The following is a 17,768-nucleotide window of genomic DNA, read 5'->3' as shown; positions in this document are numbered from 1 at the left end:
ATGTTACGCTGCAGTTAGCTTGACTCAGTCTCATCTCACACTAACCCCCTTTTGGTCTGGGCCTTATCTCAGACTTGATTTGTTAAGCATATGGTCTAGATTTGGACTCGGCTAAGGTGGACTCATAACACTGGTATACAATACAGTTTAAATGTCTTAGTCAAAGAAAATTTTTAAATGATTATGATTTTGTTGTAAAAATATGTCTGTCAAAGTATGTTAGCTTAGCAATTTGAAAACTACTCCTAAAATCACCCCAGTATTTGCAGCACCCATCCAATACACACGTACTTTTTGACTTGATCACTAGCATACCTTACATGACTAATCAATACCTCATAGACTTTTAAAAACTATTTTAATTAATTAATAAAGTAAGTAAGTAAGCTACAAATACATGGAATGGCTGGGGTGCCACTGTGGGTGGGTTTGGGAACTGAAGCATGTTCTGCTAGTCATCCAAAAAAATTTCGGTAACTTTTTAGAGAACATAAATTCTTGTTAGTTTTTATTGTGTCTCTTAATTTGCACATGTTTTAGTGTTATTTTTTAGTGAACAAATACAGCAACGGAAAAAAATAAGACACAACACAATTTTTTGTTTTACTCATTTCTCAATTTATGGGTGTGTCTGTGAATAATATATATTTTTCTGCAAACTGCAGCCTGGTTCTTTCCTGCTTCTCATTAATGAAGGGCTTCTTCCTTGCTTTATGGGACCTCAGTCCTGCTTCTATCAGCCTGATACAAACTGTCCTAGCAGTGCACCTCTCACCTGCACTTAATGTTTTCCATTCCTTTTGAAGTTCACTTGCTGTCATCCTTCGATCCATGAGAAACTGTCAGATGAGTTAGCGGTCATCTCTGGCATTAGAATGTTGCTTCTACCTTTTACCAGTACACACGTACTGCCCAGATGATTACCTTTAAACATTTTCGTTGATTGCCAAATACTTTTGCACAATACTGCATATACTGTTGAACGTGAGTTTTTTTCTTTTGGCTAAAGGCCTAAAAATACCCCAATATACTTCCAGCCGTATATGACACATTGTGTTTTGTCAGTGTACTTTTCAGTGTACATGGTACCTTAGAATATAATCCCAGCACTTCCCTGACTGCTTCTCTGCAGTATTTCTCTCCCTGGCTCTTATTCAGTGAAGTACATGGCAAAATGACAAAATTAAGCTGGGGGTGGCTGAACCAATTCGGGCTTAAAATAACAAATGTGCCTTGAAGTCCTGTGATTTCCTGCACCCTGACTAGCTGTTAATATGACCACTGATACAAGTCACCACTTAATTTGATACTAAGAATCTGATGCAATTCCATTTTATAAACAGCCCTGGGAGTGATAAGTGAAGATTATATTTTAGAACTTGAATTAAGTGTTCACATTTCCTTTTTTATAGGAATATGCGTGAATGCTCCATTCATCTGTGATAAAAGTTTTTGACTGAATTGTAGCATAGTTACCAAACAATAGTTACTGAACAATACAATGTTTCAACATCTGAGTCTCTCAGCTTGGGATAAATCTTCACAAGCTTTTCTTTGAAAACTCACCTTGTTAGCTTCCAAAAACAAACTGTGAATTTGAATATAAAGGTGATCATTTAAGATTAACTTATCCCTCTTTTTGCAGGGGATTGAATGGACAAACATTGAATACTTCAACAATGCAATGATCTGTGACCTCATTGAAAATGTGAGTTTTGTTCTCTTATTTCTCCTGAAAAGACAGAAAAGTTCACATTTGCACATGCATTACATTAGTCTGGCAAATCAAAAAAGCTGAATTGCTTATTAATTTGTTATAAAATTTTCAAAACAGGTGTAGTTAGATTCTAATAACATTTTACTATGAATTATTAAGCCTCTTACCTAAAAGCTGAGCCTAAACAAATGAATTGTTCCTTTAGTTGTGAATGTGGTCACTTCAGAATAATTCATGTAAAGAAATAATTTATGCTTCATTTTCAGAGTATTTTTAAAATTTTGATCCAATACTAACTGAAATTTAACCACACTAGCATTCACTAGAACTTTAAATAACATGTAATATGTTGGAATTTGTTATATTCAGTGAATTTCATCACTCAAAAGGATCAGGTTAGAGTACGCCTTAGTTAAAACATGTTATTATTTTATTTCAGTTGTGTTTTCATTACTCTTAAATACATTTTAGCATGTTATTTGGATTTAGCAGATACAATATATTGCCATTACCTTCACTTAGAACAAGAATGGGATCCTAGCCATGCTTGATGAGGAGTGTCTGCGCCCTGGAAATGTGTCAGACGAGACCTTCCTAGACAAGCTCAACACAGTCTGCGCTAAGCACCAATGCTTTGAGAGCTGTCACAGCAAGAACTCAAAGTTCCTCACTGACCGCAGCTTGCCTCGCAACTGTTTCCGCATTCAGCATTATGCTGGCAAGGTACAGAGATTTCCTGGTCTGTAGTTTAAGAACATGATTAGAGTTTCCATTTGAGCCAGATTTCCAGCATTCCCTAATTTAACTATAGTCAGAATACCCAACTTTTCATATTCAAAATAGTCTGACCTATTGTTTTTGATATGTGATGATGGACAGTACATCTCTTTGTCTTTAAAAATGTAGTTGTAATTATTTTAATCATGAATAGATTGGCCAAAAAAGGAACAGTATCATGGCTGTCTGTCTTGGATACTTAATGTGTCATACTTTCATTGTGCAGCACTGTGAAAATTCAGTTTAATATAATTTAATATTTAATATAATTAGTATAATAATATGAGATTTAATGGTAATAATATTCTCTTCTTAGGTGTTGTACCGCGTGGAAGGATTTGTAGACAAGAATAACAACTTGCTTTACCGTGACCTTTCCCAAGCAATGTACAAGGCTAACCACAGTCTGATTAAGCTGCTCTTCCCTGAGGGAGAACCTAGTAAAGTCAACTTGAAAAGGCCACCTACTGTCGGCTCCCAGTTCAAAGCCTCAGTAGGCACATTGATGAGGAATCTGCAAACCAAAAACCCCAACTACATTCGGTGTGGCTTTTATTCTGTTCTCTTTTTGATTTAATATGTATTTTTTGGGAATGATTCCCCCTTGTAAGGTTGATTTCCTGTTTTCTTTAGATGCATAAAGCCTAATGACAAAAAGGCAGCCCGCCTCTTCACAGAGATGTTGGTGCGCCATCAAGTGCGTTACTTAGGCCTCATGGAGAACGTCCGTGTGCGCCGTGCTGGCTATGCCTTTCGCCAGCCCTATGAACCTTGCCTGGAGCGGTACAAGATGCTTTGCAAACAAACTTGGCCTCAGTGGAGGGGTCCAGCCAGGTAACACTGACAAATCTTCAGGCTTCTGCAGTTGTTTTACATTATGAATCGGGGGCAGCTTTTCTCTGCTTGCCTGTCAGTCACTGCCTAATGTGTGGATTACATGAAATGCATGTTCTAGAGCAGGGGTCACCAACATGTTGCCTGCGGGCACCAGGATGCCCCCAAGGACCACATGAGTCGGCCCTGGACCTGTTCTAAAAATAGCACAACTCACCAGTGAGCAGCATCTAAAATTTAATTTTATCATGTTGCTATTCTTCTTTAATCACATTTGCATTTATATAGATTTGAAAATGACAATATCTAAAAAAAAAAACATTTAAAACATGTTTATTATACATGAATTTTAGATAACTTTAGGAGGGCGTTTCAAACTTGTTTCAAAAAGGTTGGTGACCCCTGTTCTAGGGAATTAAAACTACATGGTTACAATGTCTCCTATAGTTTCCATTTCAGGTTTTTATTGTATATATCACTCAAACATCATGTCCTGCATGTTAAACATTGTTTCTTAGCCTTAGGTTAATAGTATGGCATAATATGTGCTTGTACTTCAGGTTTATTTGGTTCACAGTAGAAAGCATGAAAAAACGACATAATCTGCTAAACAACCAGTATTAAAACTAGACCGGGTGAGTTGCTGATTAGCTGTTTAGATTGGGGGCCAGGTTTAATTATGATTCAAAAACCATACAGGTATATGGACCATCTAAAGCAGTGGTTCACACAGATAACATAGGTAAGCCGTAGCCATACAACACCATTTACTCTCAGATATTGAAACTGGGTTACACGTCTGATGTTGTTGATTACCAGTAATATCATCAAATCACCCAGACCCATTTCCCACCTAAGTGAAATTTGTTTTCATGTTATGATAATGGTGTACAGTGTAGGGGATATCATTCATAATTATTTAAATCTCAAAATCCCGTAACTGATCTAATTTATCCTGAACTGCTGAGGGTGTTGTTCCTACAGGGAAGGAGTGGAGGTGCTTTTAACCAGCTTGCAGATCCCAAAGGAGGAGTTCTCCTATGGACATACCAAGATCTTCATCAGGAACCCCAGAACGGTAACAGTTCTGCAAACACCATCAGAAGAACTGGCTTTTTTCTTCAGGCAAAAGTAGAACCTCAGTCTATGATTGGCTTTTATTTCCCTGCTTAAAGCACAGACTGCAAGTTACAATATGACATACAGCATATATTCTTTGTGCCAAAATAACATTGTATATTCCATAACCTATAACCTGGTACAAATATGAGTCATTCAACTTGATTTAATGAAGCAAAAAGACAAAAATTAAATAACCAAACCATAAAGGTACAATTTTTCAGTTTGTATTTTATATTTCATAATACCTAGTGCTCGGAAGCTTGCTTGTAAAACCGATTAATTATTACTGTAACATTGCTTCTCAACAGTGTCATTGTGTCCTATTAATACAGACTAAAGTAGTCCGATGAAATGATGATGAAGACAATTAGTGAAACTATGTCAGCCAAAACCAAACAGCTGTCAAGCTTAATTCTTAATTTATGATGTATCTTGTTTTCAGCCTGACCTGTAGTTCTTTATATCATCCTATAATATATCATTCAAGATGGCACAGTGAGGTCAGAGGTTGTGTGCTGCTTGCTTTCCAGCTCTTCACACTGGAGCTGAAGAGGAAGCAGTGTCTGGAGGATCTGGCCACACTGATTCAGAAGATCTACCGTGGCTGGAAGAGTCGTAAATTCTTCCTGCTCATGAGGAAGAGCCAGATCATTGTGGCAGCCTGGTATCGCAGATATGCAGTAAGCCACTTCCAGCCCTCCTCATGTCACATATTACACTAATGACAAATATCTTTAGTTATATGAATTAAGTAGTTTAGACTTGATAAGGTAAGAAGTGAAAAGTAGAAATGGCCTGTAATATGAGTGTTAGTATTTGAAAGTTGACCTGCTAACCATCACTATTATCTGCAATACTTAATGTTACGTCCAATGAATTGGCCAAAGTAAATAGGGTGCATATACTTCTATAAACAATGCTTATAGATGGTAGAAAAGATAATTAATTGATAAATGGCTAATAGTATACCATTTACATTTGATTTACTTTTTCCCCATTCTGCTGTTATACAGCAAAAAAAGAAATACCAGCAGATCAAGATCTCAACTGTTGTGGTACAGTCTTACATCAGAGGATGGAAGGTGAGTTAAGCAGAACTGGTAACCCAGTGCTGTTTTTGCATGGCTTATGTATTAATAACTTTTATCCTTATGTCGACAGAGAAAACTTTATATAGATCATTATAATTGCCTTTCATGATTTTTGATCATGAATTGTATTAACAGTATGAAATTTGTCTTGAATAAATGTGCCTCGATGTAAAACAGTCTGGGTTAGTAGTATCTATTTGGGGTTGATTAAATCTGTTCATGATCATCGACCACCGTTCTTTATGTAGGCTCGGAAGACACTTCGTGAGCTAAAATACCAGAAAAGATGCAATCAAGCAGTGACTACTATTTCAGCATATTGGCACGGGCAACAAGTAAGCCACTCATAATTAGTATATGTTTAAGTGTATGTTTAAGTATATAGACAAATCTCTATGAAATATATCATTACTTTCACCACTGCAGATGTTCTGTGAATTTATTTATTGGATTTTATATAATCAACCTTTTCAGAATTCTTTGCTTGGAATCAATGAAGTGTGTGTCCGTCTGTCTGTCCGTTCGTCCAAACATGGTATATTATAAATTAGAGCTGTCACGATTACTCAATTAAACTCGATTACTCAGTTATTAAAAAGCATAGATTAAAATTTTCCCTCAATTATTCGGTCATATGGCGGAAGATATTTGGCACATGCAGGATGAGCATCCAAATAAAGAGTGAAAGCATCATTTGTGTGGAAGATTCAAGAGATTTACTCATCACATACTGTACAGTACAACATGTAGTTAAATGTATCTCTGAGTCACCCTTATTTGGCTGTGCAAATATTGGAAAAAAAAAAAGGTAAGAAGTAAAGTAGGAGTAAAAAAAAAAATTACAATATATAAATACAATCTATGGAACCAAGTATATAATCTAAAATATACAATCCAAATATACAATCTAAAATATAGTGCAATGGCGAGGATGTACAGACTAAAGTTATCTGTACAGTAAAGTGAACATGTGCAGTATATAAGCATTCCAGTACAAACGTACATAGTGTACAGAAGGACCAGAATTAGTTTAAATTGAGAAGCCTTATGGCCTGGGGGAAAAAACTCTTCCTGAGTCTCTCTGTCCTGGACATTAGGCAACCGAACCGTCTGCCTGAGTTCAGCCTGTGGAACAGACAGTTTGCGGGGTGTAAGGAGTCCTTAATTATCTTGGTACCTCTGGACCTGCAGCGTTTATTGTAGGTGTCCAGCAGGGAGGGCAGAGGAGATCTGACACGACGCTCGGCCGCCCTTATCACCCTCTGCAGGGCTTTGCGGTCCTTTAGAGAACAGTTCCCAAACCATACCGTAATGTTCATGGTCAAGATGTTCTCCACAGCAGCTGAGTAGAAGGTTTTTAGGATCACTGGAGTGACCCTAAATCTCCTCAGCTGCCTCAGGTGGTACAGCCGCTTCCTCACTCTGGGGACCAGAGTGCCAAGTGAGGTGCTCAGTGAGCAGAACCCCAAGGTATTTGATGTTGTCAACCCTTTCCACTGGAACACTGTTGATCTGGAGGGGTGAGGAGCGCTGCTTCTTCTTGCTGTAGTCCACTATCAGCACTTTAGTTTTACTGACGTTCAGACTGAGGCAGTTGGACCTACACCATACCGACAGGTTCTCCACCTCCCTCAAATAGGCTGACTCATCGTTGTTGGTGATGAATCCAATTACCACTGTCATCCGCAAGCTTCACAATGGTGTTGGAGCTGTTGGAGGCAACACAGTTGTAGGTGTAGAGCGTGTAGAGCAGGGAGTCTTGAATCCAAATAAAGAGTAAAAGCATCATTTATGTGGAAGCACTTCATGTTAAAAATGATCGAGAATGCAGATGTCTGCCAGTATTGCAAACCAGAACTTGAATATCACCACGTCACGACTGCAAAGCAAATGCATCTTAAAAGACATTCAGGTTTGAAGGACTTAGCCTATCCTTCCTTTGTCATTACTGTTACGTTCGCGGTGCAGGCAAGCAGGAAAGTAGGCAGGCTGAGCCGGACTGACAGGCAAACGAGGTTTATTGTTCTCAGACGGGTAGACAGGGACAGGACCAAGCACTACGTCAGACAATGTCAATGACAGAACTGGGGAAACTAACAGACGTGGACTAAATACACAAGACAAGCTAAGGGTAACGAGCAACAGGTGAGAACAATCAGGCAGAAACAGGAGGTAACGAGGTGGGCGTGGCACACATTAGGATCGGACGGAGCTGGGCGTGACAGAACCCCCCCCCCCAAAGAACCCCCCCGAGAGGAGGCGACGGACGAGACGAGACTGGGGAACAGGACCTGGAAGACAAAAGCAAAAACCATCAACGAGACACCGGACAGAGACACAGAACAAGGACAAGGACAGGAACAAAGACAAAACCCGACAAAGAACAGGAAAGGCAGACAGGCAGACAGAGAAGGGAGACACAGAGGGAACACCCACAGGCGAAACGAAGGAGCCAGGAGTGAACAGAGGAGAAACAGAAGGACGAGTAGCAGAGACAAGCGGAACGAAGGGAAAGGGAGGAGGAACTAGGGGAGCCGAAGGAACCCAGACGGGCGACGGGCAGCAGCCGGAGGGGCCGCAGGCGAGAGGGAGGAGGGAGCAGGAGGGGACCATACAGGGGCCAAGGGAACGGGTCGAGGGAGTGATGGAGGAGATACGGAGGGAGCAGGAGGGAACACTGGTGCAGGCAGGCAGGAGGGGGAAGCCGCAGCAAGCGAAGGCGCAGCCGGAGCCGGGGAAGGTGCCGTCCGACGCCAAGCTGGAGCAGGGGGGCCCGGAGGCGGCCGACACGGAGCCGGAGGCGGGACCGAGGACCGGCACCGAGGAACCAGGGGGGGACCCAGCAGAGACCGCCGACCCCGAGCCGGAGGACCCACAGGCAGACACCGAGCCACCGGCAGGGGCCGAACGGGCGAGCTAGGGGGCAGGGCGGGCGGGACCTGGGCCCGACGCCTGTGTCCCTGTCCCTTCCGGGATACTGAAAGGCAGGGTCCTGGGGGGTGTCGGCCTTGCCGGGGTAAGGGCGAGGGAGTCAGGGAGGTCCCCGAGGGTGGAGGCTCGGGCAAAGCAGGGGGCGTGGTGCAGCCGGAGCCGCGGGCGTGGCGGCAGGCAGTGCAGCCGGAGCCGCGGGCTGGACGGCCAGGCGGTGCAGCCGGAGCCGCGGGCTGGACGGCCAGGCGGTGCAGCCGGAGCCGCGGGCTGGACGGCCAGGCGGTGCAGCCGGAGCCGCGGGCTGGACGGCCAGGCGGTGCAGCCGGAGCCGCGGGCAGGACAGAAGAGGCGGCCTCGGGCTGGACGGGCAGGACAGAAGAGGCGGCCTCGGGCTGGACGGGCAGGACAGAAGAGGCGGCCTCGGGCTGGACGGGCAGGACAGAAGAGGCGGCCTCGGGCTGGACGGGCAGGACAGAAGAGGCGGCCTCGGGCTGGACGGGCAGGACAGAAGAGGCGGCCTCGGGCTGGACGGGCAGGACAGAAGAGGCGGCCTCGGGCTGGACGGGCAGGACAGAAGAGGCGGCCTCGGGCTGGACGGGCAGGACAGAAGAGGCGGCCTCGGGCTGGACGGGCAGGACAGAAGAGGCGGCCTCGGGCAGGGCCGCGGACAGAAGAGGCGGCCTCAGGCAGGGCCGCGGGCAGAGAGGCGGCCTCAGGCAGGGGGCACCTCGGCGGGCACTGCCGTCGTGTGGCCAGCAGGGGGCGCCTCGGCGGGCGCCGCCGACACGTGGCCAGCAGGGGGCGCCCCGGCGGGCGCTGCTGACACGTGGCCAGCAGGGGGCGCCGCGGGCAGAGCGGCGGCAGTAGCAGCCGGTGCTGCTGACAGGTCCAGAGCGGGCAGCTCCGGAACGGGCGCCAGGATTAGGGACCCGGGGTATAGCGTCCCTTACCGCCCGTATTCCTCCTTGGCCCAGGCATTCTGCCCGAAAGTTATTAGCCTCCAAGGGAGGCGGCCTCTCACCAGCGCTGATCAGGCGGGCAGTATCGGTGCCCTCCCAGGTGAGCGAGGAGCTCCCTCGCCCACTGGCAGGGATGACAGCAGGGCGAAGAGAGCAAGCCCCCACGAAGATCGCCGGGGCTTCTTCCTCGCCTTTTCCCCGGCGCCTTCTCTTCTTCCGCCGACCAGGACAGTTAGGTGGAGGCGGGGGTGCCTCAGAGAAGGCGAGCGGCTGGAGCTGCTTCTCCGTCACCCGGCCGACGAGCTGCTGCAGGTTAGAGCGCACTTCCACTATCGTGTGTTCTTCCGTGCGCGGGGTAACCTCTTGTAGCAGGGTCCAGCTTTGGTCGGCCAGGGCGAACAAGCCGGGGTCCCCCTGGATCTCCGGTTGCTCGCGCCAATACCTCACCTCATGCAGCAGGAGGAGCCAGGGATCTTCTTCCTGTTGCGGTGCGTTGTTTGAGAGTTCTGTCATTCTGTTACGTTCGCGGTGCAGGCGAGCAGGAAAGTAGGCAGGCTGAGCCGGACTGACAGGCAATCAAGGTTTATTGTTCTCAGACGGGTAGACAGGGACAGGACCAAGCACTACGTCGGACAACGTCAATGACAGAACTGGGGAAACTAACCGAGACGTGGACTAAATACACAAGACAAGCTAAGGGTAACGAGCAACAGGTGAGAACAATCAGGCAGAAACAGGAGGTAACGAGGTGGGCGTGGCACACATTAGGATCGGACGGAGCTGGGCGTGACAATTACTTTGACTTAATTTATTTTGCTTATTGTGATTCCTGTAAGTTAAAATAATCGCTGCTCAAAGGTAACCCCGTCACTTAGCCATGTCATTTTACATTATATGGTACATAATAACCAATTGGTTTTTGTTAACGTATTTTTTTGTTAACGTATTGCATGTTTTGAAGTGGGCTGAACAAGACTAGAAAAAGATCACATTGAGATATTTAGAAGTTTAAAAATAACTATATAGCCAAATGTAGAGCTTATCTGCCTTTATCTTGTCTACCAGTAGGCTGTCAAATAACTTGGTGTTGCCGAAAGTTGTGCCAACAGATGCAAAGCAGTGCCAGCAAATCACTTACTTTTGCTCATTGTCACAAAAAAATACAAAATATTTCTATACAGCAGAATACAAATGCCTTTTTGTGACCAGTTCTTTTTCGCCTTTCTCCTCTTCACTCATTTTTTGCTTAATTTCTTAACAAACATGTCACACAATCTATGAATCAGTCCAACAGAAGGGATGAAAATGATATGATTGTCTTGGTAGATCACATGCAGTGCTCATGCAAAAGCAGCGGTGGTAAACTGATTTTTTAAACCTATGCTAGATAATGCTGAAAAGCAGTTTGGTTTCCTGGGACTAAGTAAATGTTTTAGTGCAATTTATTGTTGGTTTGCAGACTATCGCGGCCCTTGAAATGTGTTGATTGCATGTGCATGAAATGCCATGTTGCTTCTAACATCGCACATCGTACAAGCCTAGCAATATAGTGGCACACTGGGTAGTGCTGTCGCCGCACGGCTGCTTGCGCTCGTGGAGTTTGCACGTTCATCCAGTGTGTGGGTGCCTTTTTGGCACATCTGCCGGTTTCCTTATACCAGTGGTTCTCAACCTTTTTTGCACCCAACCTTGGTTCTCAACCTTTTTTTGCATAACCCAATTTTTACCTTGTCAGCTCAGTTGCAACCTTATATCAAGTATAGGTTTAAATTAATGCTATGATCAAGCGCGCAGTGCACTCTGCAATTTACACCAATCAATGCCTGTTGCACAATTCTGATTCGATGTGTCAGTGAATTTTAAATTAAGCATCTGTGATTTGGCTTCTTGGACTGGTTGAGTGTTCATTAGTGTTGCGCTAAGCTTGTTGGTTTTAAAATGCTTATGTTTTCAACTCCCGACCCATTCACAAGTTGCCGTGACCTAAATTTGGGTTGCAACTCATGGATTGAGAATCGCTGTGTTATACTTTCCAACAACATTAAACTTACTGTAAGTGAACTGGAGTACTTAAATTGACCGAATGTGTAACTGAGTGTCCACCCTGCAACATATGGTTGGTTCCTGCCTTGCACCAGTTTCAATGTATATATTATATTATATTATATTATATATAAACGATTACTCGATGAATCGTCAGATTAATCTGTAGATTACTAGATTATTAATATAATCGAGAGTGACAGCCCTATTATAAATATAAATATGAAAGTTATGTAATTGACACAGAGAAGGGATAAATGACAAACTACCACCATTTCCAATATCAATTTGAGATCAGTGGGCTAATCCTCTGTGTCTGTGATCAGAGGGTTGCCTGTTCAAGCCCAGCCTCGGCGCATCCACGGGTCCTTGAGCCAGACCCTTAACCCCCAGCTCCCTGGGTGCTGCAACACTTGGCTGCCCTTCACGTCCATCTTGCTCTTACCTACATAGAGCAAGTTGGGAGAGGCATAAAGAGAATTTCCCCACGCGGATCAATAAAGTATCAATTAATTACTTAATTTTGTACTTCAGGTGCTGATTTACATTGTCTGTTTTGAAGGTCCGTCGGCAATACAGAAAGTTCTTTAAATCCAATGCAGGAAAGAGGATATGCAACTTCATCATTCAGAGAACTGTAAGTGGAATGTTTCAGAATCAGCCAATGAATTGTCTTGGGAAGCTAGTGTTTTTGCTTTAATGCAGTGTTGATATTGGGAACTATCTTAACGATTTTTAAAAGGACATTGAAAGAAGCATATGCAGAAAACTGAAATGCATCAGCCGAATGGTGTTCTTTAGAAAAAAAAGCAGTATGACATGATTATAAAAAAGACAGTACAGTAAATTTATCTCTAACAGAATAGGGTGTGATGTGTAGTATGTCCTTCTCTCAGATGCAAAAGTACTTCCTGGAGTTGAAGAAGACACTGCCTTCTATGTCACCCACTGACAAGTCCTGGTCTCCCCACCCCTGTCGGTTCATGGAGGGAGCAGACAAAGAGATTAGGAGAATATTTCATCTCTGGAAGGTCAGCTTATAATACCAGCTACCCTTAATGTACTGAATGTCTTATAGTGTTCATTTTACTTTGCCTTCTCAGTGAATTACAATGAAATTTTAAGGATGTTGAGGGGTGTTCTTAAGTTACACATATGTTATGTGGTAGTTGAATAACTACTGCTTGGTATATATTTTTTGTTCAGATTAGAGATCAAAGACCTTGTACTGTAGACAATGACTTAAGCTAGTATGTCTTGTCTGGTATTCCATTTAACAGTAACATCATACTGCTTACATTTTACTGCATTAATGAACAATTTATATAGTGCTTCTCAAGACACCCAAAATGCTTTTTTTTACCTAACTCAATTGCTGTGAGGAAGTACATGTTCTTGTACTACAGTTTTAGAACTACAATATTTAAGACCGTTTGCTTTTTGATAAATATTGTTTTATCAATGTTTGTCTCACATTACCAGTGCAAGAAATACAGGGACCAATTCACAGAACAAAGAAAGGCCATCTATGAGGAAAAGCTGGCAGCCAGTGAGATCTTTAAGGACAAGAAGGCTCTGTACCCTAGCAGGTAAATTCAGGGGTTGAAAGAATTAGGATTCTCTAATTCTAGGATATGAATTGTAGCCTCACACTCAATTTTGCCTGTACCGTTCCTTCCTTGACTATATATGAGTGAAGTTTGTATGTTCTTATTTCTGTGTGGGTTTCTTCTAGCTGTTCCATGTTCTTATCATAATTTAAAGAGAGTAATTTTAGGTGGATTAGTATTTACTGTAGATTGCTTGTATTATGTGACTTTTTGCCCTGTGCCTATTATTTAGATAAGTAGTTATGGAAAATTAATGTAATCATTGCCATAGAATGTTTTCATTTTACAACCGGCCATTTATTCATGTATTGGTTTCTTTCAGTGTCAGCCAGCCATTCAAAGGGGACTATTTAGAAGTCAACCAAAGCCCCAAATATAAAAAACTCAAAAGCATGCTGGAGGAAAAAGTCATCCTATCAGATGTGGTCAACAAAATCAACAGGGCCAATGGCAAGGCAAGCTCAGTAACTTATCATAATAGTTATTAATAGTATTTCATATGCTGCTACAGGGTGATTTTAATTAAATATGTTGTACTTTGACTTGATCTGTGTAAGCAAATACATGGATGGATCCCAAAACTGCCACTAGTTAACTGGCACTAAACTTTGTTCTCAAATCTGTCTTAAGCCCACAGCTAAATGCGTCATGACTTTCAATGCCCACAATAGGTTTTCTTCCTTCTGTGTTATTTCATGTTCCAGAATTTTTCTAGCATTCTCAAAACATAAGCAAATTTTGACATACTCATGTACATTCCTTACTTTTACTGTGATTTTAAAATCTATATATTGGTTCTGTAACCAGTATTCCAAACCATCTAGCAAGCTATTTCTTCTTTATGTTGATTAGTAAATACACAGATTCATGTCAGTCAGAGATGTTAATATGATCAAAGTATGCATTTGTTCCAAAAATGTAACTGTGTCCATAAACATGATGTTGTGGGGGGATATTTATTTATCACTAGTTGACAAAGTGGCTAACATACAGAATTATGTCGCAACTTTTTGAAGTAAAAGCTATACCTTTATGTCATCTTTAAGAAATAAACCATAGTCTTAATTGTTTTCCTAGCTTAATTAATATCCGTTTGTCATTCATAGGGAGTGGCACGAACATTTCTGCTGACCAAAAACAACTTCATCTTGGCTGATCATAAAACTGGCCATTTTAAGGCCAAGGTTCCTCTGGTAGATCTCCGCAGTATGTCGGTCAGCAGGCTAACTGATGGCTTCTTCGCTTTGCAGTTTAAGGAGGTGTGGTACAGGCCTTGCAACTTCCTCCCCATTTGTAATGTGTAATTTGCAGATTTGCCATGTCAAGCCAAGGTGTAATAGGCTTAGTTGCATTACAGATACAACACACAATCTCTTAAATTACACATTTACTTATGGTACACCATAATTGTCTTTATAAGTCAGATATTTGGAGTAAGAGCAGGATAGGAAAAATGTTTTAGTACCTGACATTAGTTTTAACAAGCTACGTGCATTGTGAAGGAATAAATAATGACTGGTAAATATTATCTGTATTTATTTGTATATTATTGCATATTTGCATGTATTCAACTATAATTAGAATACCTTATTACATATATCACTTGATTGTATGTTATGAATTATGAGAACCTTCTCAAATTTTCTCGTCAAAATATTCTGCAGGAACAGAAAATTGAATTGAATTGCAACAACTAAGAACATGGAAAACTTTTCTTAAAATATGTTATTTCCTAGTTTACCTCTTGATGTGTACATTATAGGAATGTTGATTCAGTGTAGCAGTAATAGCTTTAATATAGTGACATAGTTGTGAGATTTTGCTTTTCTTCATTTTCCCACAGGGCTCTGCTTCAGCAGCCAAAGGGGACTTTTTGTTGAGCAGCGAACGGCTGATTGAGATTATAACCAAGCTGCACTGTATCACAGGCTCACCTGCAGAGAGGAACCAGATCAACATCCACATTTTAGATGAGTATGAGCCTATTTGATTTTCTTTTTCTGTATTTCTTTTTAAAATTGTATTCATGTTCTTTTCTTATTGTTTATTATAAAAGCTTCCCCATCACCAGTTCCTTGGGAATATACAATACGAATCTTTGGAGAACACATAGTTTCTCCCACAACAAAAATAATACTACATATAAAATATGATTATAAGTAAAACAGTGGTCAGTTTTTATCATTGCAGCAAGTCCAGTTTTGGCCTGTGGAATGTGAGCTGTTTTCAGACTACTCAAACTGCCTCTCTTTTCAACAGGTTTGTAGTTCATTTCAAACAGGAAAAGGTGTGTGTGAAGTTCATCCAGGGTGAACTCAAGAATGACAGCAGTGCCACATGCAAGCGCAGAAACAATCGCCTTCTGGAGGTGTCTGTGCCTTCTCTGTAGAGACAATTTAACAACTGAGTACCTCTTCTGCAGTCTTTTCCTCATAGGTTACTGTACTTTTATCAACTGAAATAAATATGAAATTATGATGGTACCAGTGTACCAGAGAGGGGAAAAACTCTGAAAACCTCCCGAAATTGGCATTTTCAATAATATTAAAACTGGAAATCATTTTCCCTCATCCTTGTCACCTTTAATAGGAAAAGAATCAATGAAAAAATTAGTAAATCCAGGCCAGGTTAACCAGATGTAAATAAAAATAATACATGAAACAAAAGGTATTCTCCTTGTCTAGAAATACTATACTTGGTCAAACTTAAATTTGTATCTAAAACAAAATGGTTATGTACATTATTTCCAGTATACTTCATGTTGGAATTTATTGTTGCATGAAACATAATTCGATAATGCTGTGTTGTATTTAATATTACAGACTACATGTTTTTTATTATTTACATCTTAATTCATCTAGCTATTTATTTGACAGGTGTGATGTTCAGGGATAAATGACCCAAAAGTTCCACATAGGATTGACAATGTTCTTGTAACAGCACATAGTTTGATCTCTGTAAAATGCCTCTTTAGACAACCCATACCTGCTAAACTCAAAGTCACGGGGTATGGAACTATCAAAAGATTGTACAGTTTTTACAAAAATTGTCAAGCAGCAGCAATAGGATTGGGATGCTCTGTTTCACTTGCTGTAACATGTGATACCTGTACAAGACAACTACATTTAGAAGAAGTTGGCCAGTGACACCATACTTGTGATATTCCTTTTGATTTTACTGTTGCCAAGGCAATGAATAACCTATGGGTATGGGAGGCTGTTTGGCATGGGCTTTCTGTTTTGAAATAATGCAAACTTTTCTAAGTATAGCTCACAGCTTTGCACTATGCAATATCTGCAAAAGAAAGTCTTTAAGTAAATGTGCATATCTTTCTCCAGTCAAATCATGTCTACATAGAAGTGCTCCACATTAAAGTTTATGATCTTTTACTGGATATAATTACATTAAAACAATTAGTCATTATGAAAATAAACTGCACCAATGATAATCTCTCTACTCTTTACACTAAACACTAAATCAACTGCAAAAGCTTGTTAAATCTAGAGTAGCTTCCATTATGTAAATGTACTGGTGCATTAAGTAAATCTTTTCCTCATTTGTTCAAAACATCTGGGAAGTGTTCATGCAGTATGCATACCTTCATTCTCAAAAAGTAACCATATTGTAACTAATTTAACTGTGTTTCTAACTGCAATTCATTTAAATAAAATCAATGGAAAATAAAACTTCGGCAAATGCACAACACAGTGACAGGAAAATTTGTTTCTTTTTGTGCAAATATGCACCAGTCAAACTGTGTATCACGCTGTTATCTGCATACATGTCAATAACAGGGAAAGCACCATTGAGAGCACTATCAGAAGTTTCCGTTTCGGGGGGCTGAAAACTATGGAATAGTGTGTACAAAGAGCAAAAGTTTGTGTTTTTAAATGAAAATGTGGTGTGCTGCTCAGCAGACCCAGGCTACAGAGCAGCTAAGCAAGAAATGAGGCAACATGTTGCACACAACCGGGCTTTTTTTGTTAGCAGCCCTTGAAAGGACTCAACACAAGCAACAGCATACCTCACAGTTCACCAAAATACCACCACCAACATCCCTCTACCACACATAACAAGGAAACTTGGGGAAGTCTCATTATACGCAGTGGATTCCACACACAGTAATTACAAACTGGCTAAAGATATGTGAAGATTAGTCAGGAGTCACACATTACTATGAGAGGCTGATTAGGGTGACACACCAAAACACATACTACCTGCTTATACTCACATACTACAGGATTATACTTGTTCACATGCACATACTACTTGCTTATACAATATATCGACAAAATCATTAGGATGCATCATTGAATTCAGGCGTTTCATTCAGACCCATTACCTCAGGTGTATAAAATCAAGCACCTAGCCATGCAGTCAGGTTTATTGCAAAGAGGCAGCATTTAGGAACTCCATGTAAAGTAACATAGCATCATAAAAGTTCCGTGTATACATGTGCCTGGAAATAATTTCATTAAAGGAACAGAAAGGGCTTAAAGTGCAGTGCAGTTCCAAAGGTCAATTAAACATGAAGAAGTCGCTGTTCCTGTACATTTTGATTGGCTGTTAAAGGGAAGTGCACTTGGTTCTGCTCCCTGGGCACTGAATTAGCTGTTACAACGTCACATATGGGTTGCAGAGGACACATTTCATTGTTGCGCACTGTGTGACGTGGTACAGGTAT

At 41.6% G+C, this 17,768-nt stretch overlaps 1 protein-coding gene across 1 annotated transcript in view; it reads left to right on the top strand.

The window, feature by feature from the left end:
- Positions 1–16,791, top strand: part of LOC111851598 (unconventional myosin-Ib-like) — a 57,959-nt gene extending 41,168 nt beyond the window's left edge. Inside the window, exons 15-29 of the mRNA XM_023826649.2 lie at positions 1,646–1,708; positions 2,240–2,440; positions 2,811–3,037; positions 3,128–3,328; positions 4,313–4,406; positions 4,981–5,130; positions 5,464–5,532; positions 5,790–5,876; positions 12,037–12,111; positions 12,371–12,505; positions 12,957–13,063; positions 13,407–13,539; positions 14,191–14,343; positions 14,928–15,058; positions 15,344–16,791. Of these exons, the coding sequence (XP_023682417.2) occupies positions 1,646–1,708; positions 2,240–2,440; positions 2,811–3,037; positions 3,128–3,328; positions 4,313–4,406; positions 4,981–5,130; positions 5,464–5,532; positions 5,790–5,876; positions 12,037–12,111; positions 12,371–12,505; positions 12,957–13,063; positions 13,407–13,539; positions 14,191–14,343; positions 14,928–15,058; positions 15,344–15,473 (1,956 nt within the window). The 3' untranslated portion in view covers positions 15,474–16,791. The remainder of the gene's footprint in view (positions 1–1,645; positions 1,709–2,239; positions 2,441–2,810; positions 3,038–3,127; positions 3,329–4,312; positions 4,407–4,980; positions 5,131–5,463; positions 5,533–5,789; positions 5,877–12,036; positions 12,112–12,370; positions 12,506–12,956; positions 13,064–13,406; positions 13,540–14,190; positions 14,344–14,927; positions 15,059–15,343) is intronic.
- Positions 16,792–17,768: the final 977 nt, after the last annotated feature.

Source organism: Paramormyrops kingsleyae, chromosome 1 (genome assembly GCF_048594095.1).
Source record: "Paramormyrops kingsleyae isolate MSU_618 chromosome 1, PKINGS_0.4, whole genome shotgun sequence".
Lineage (NCBI taxonomy): Eukaryota > Metazoa > Chordata > Actinopteri > Osteoglossiformes > Mormyridae > Paramormyrops > Paramormyrops kingsleyae.
Note: the sequence above shows the minus strand (reverse complement) of the source record. Positions and strands in the feature narration are given on the sequence as shown.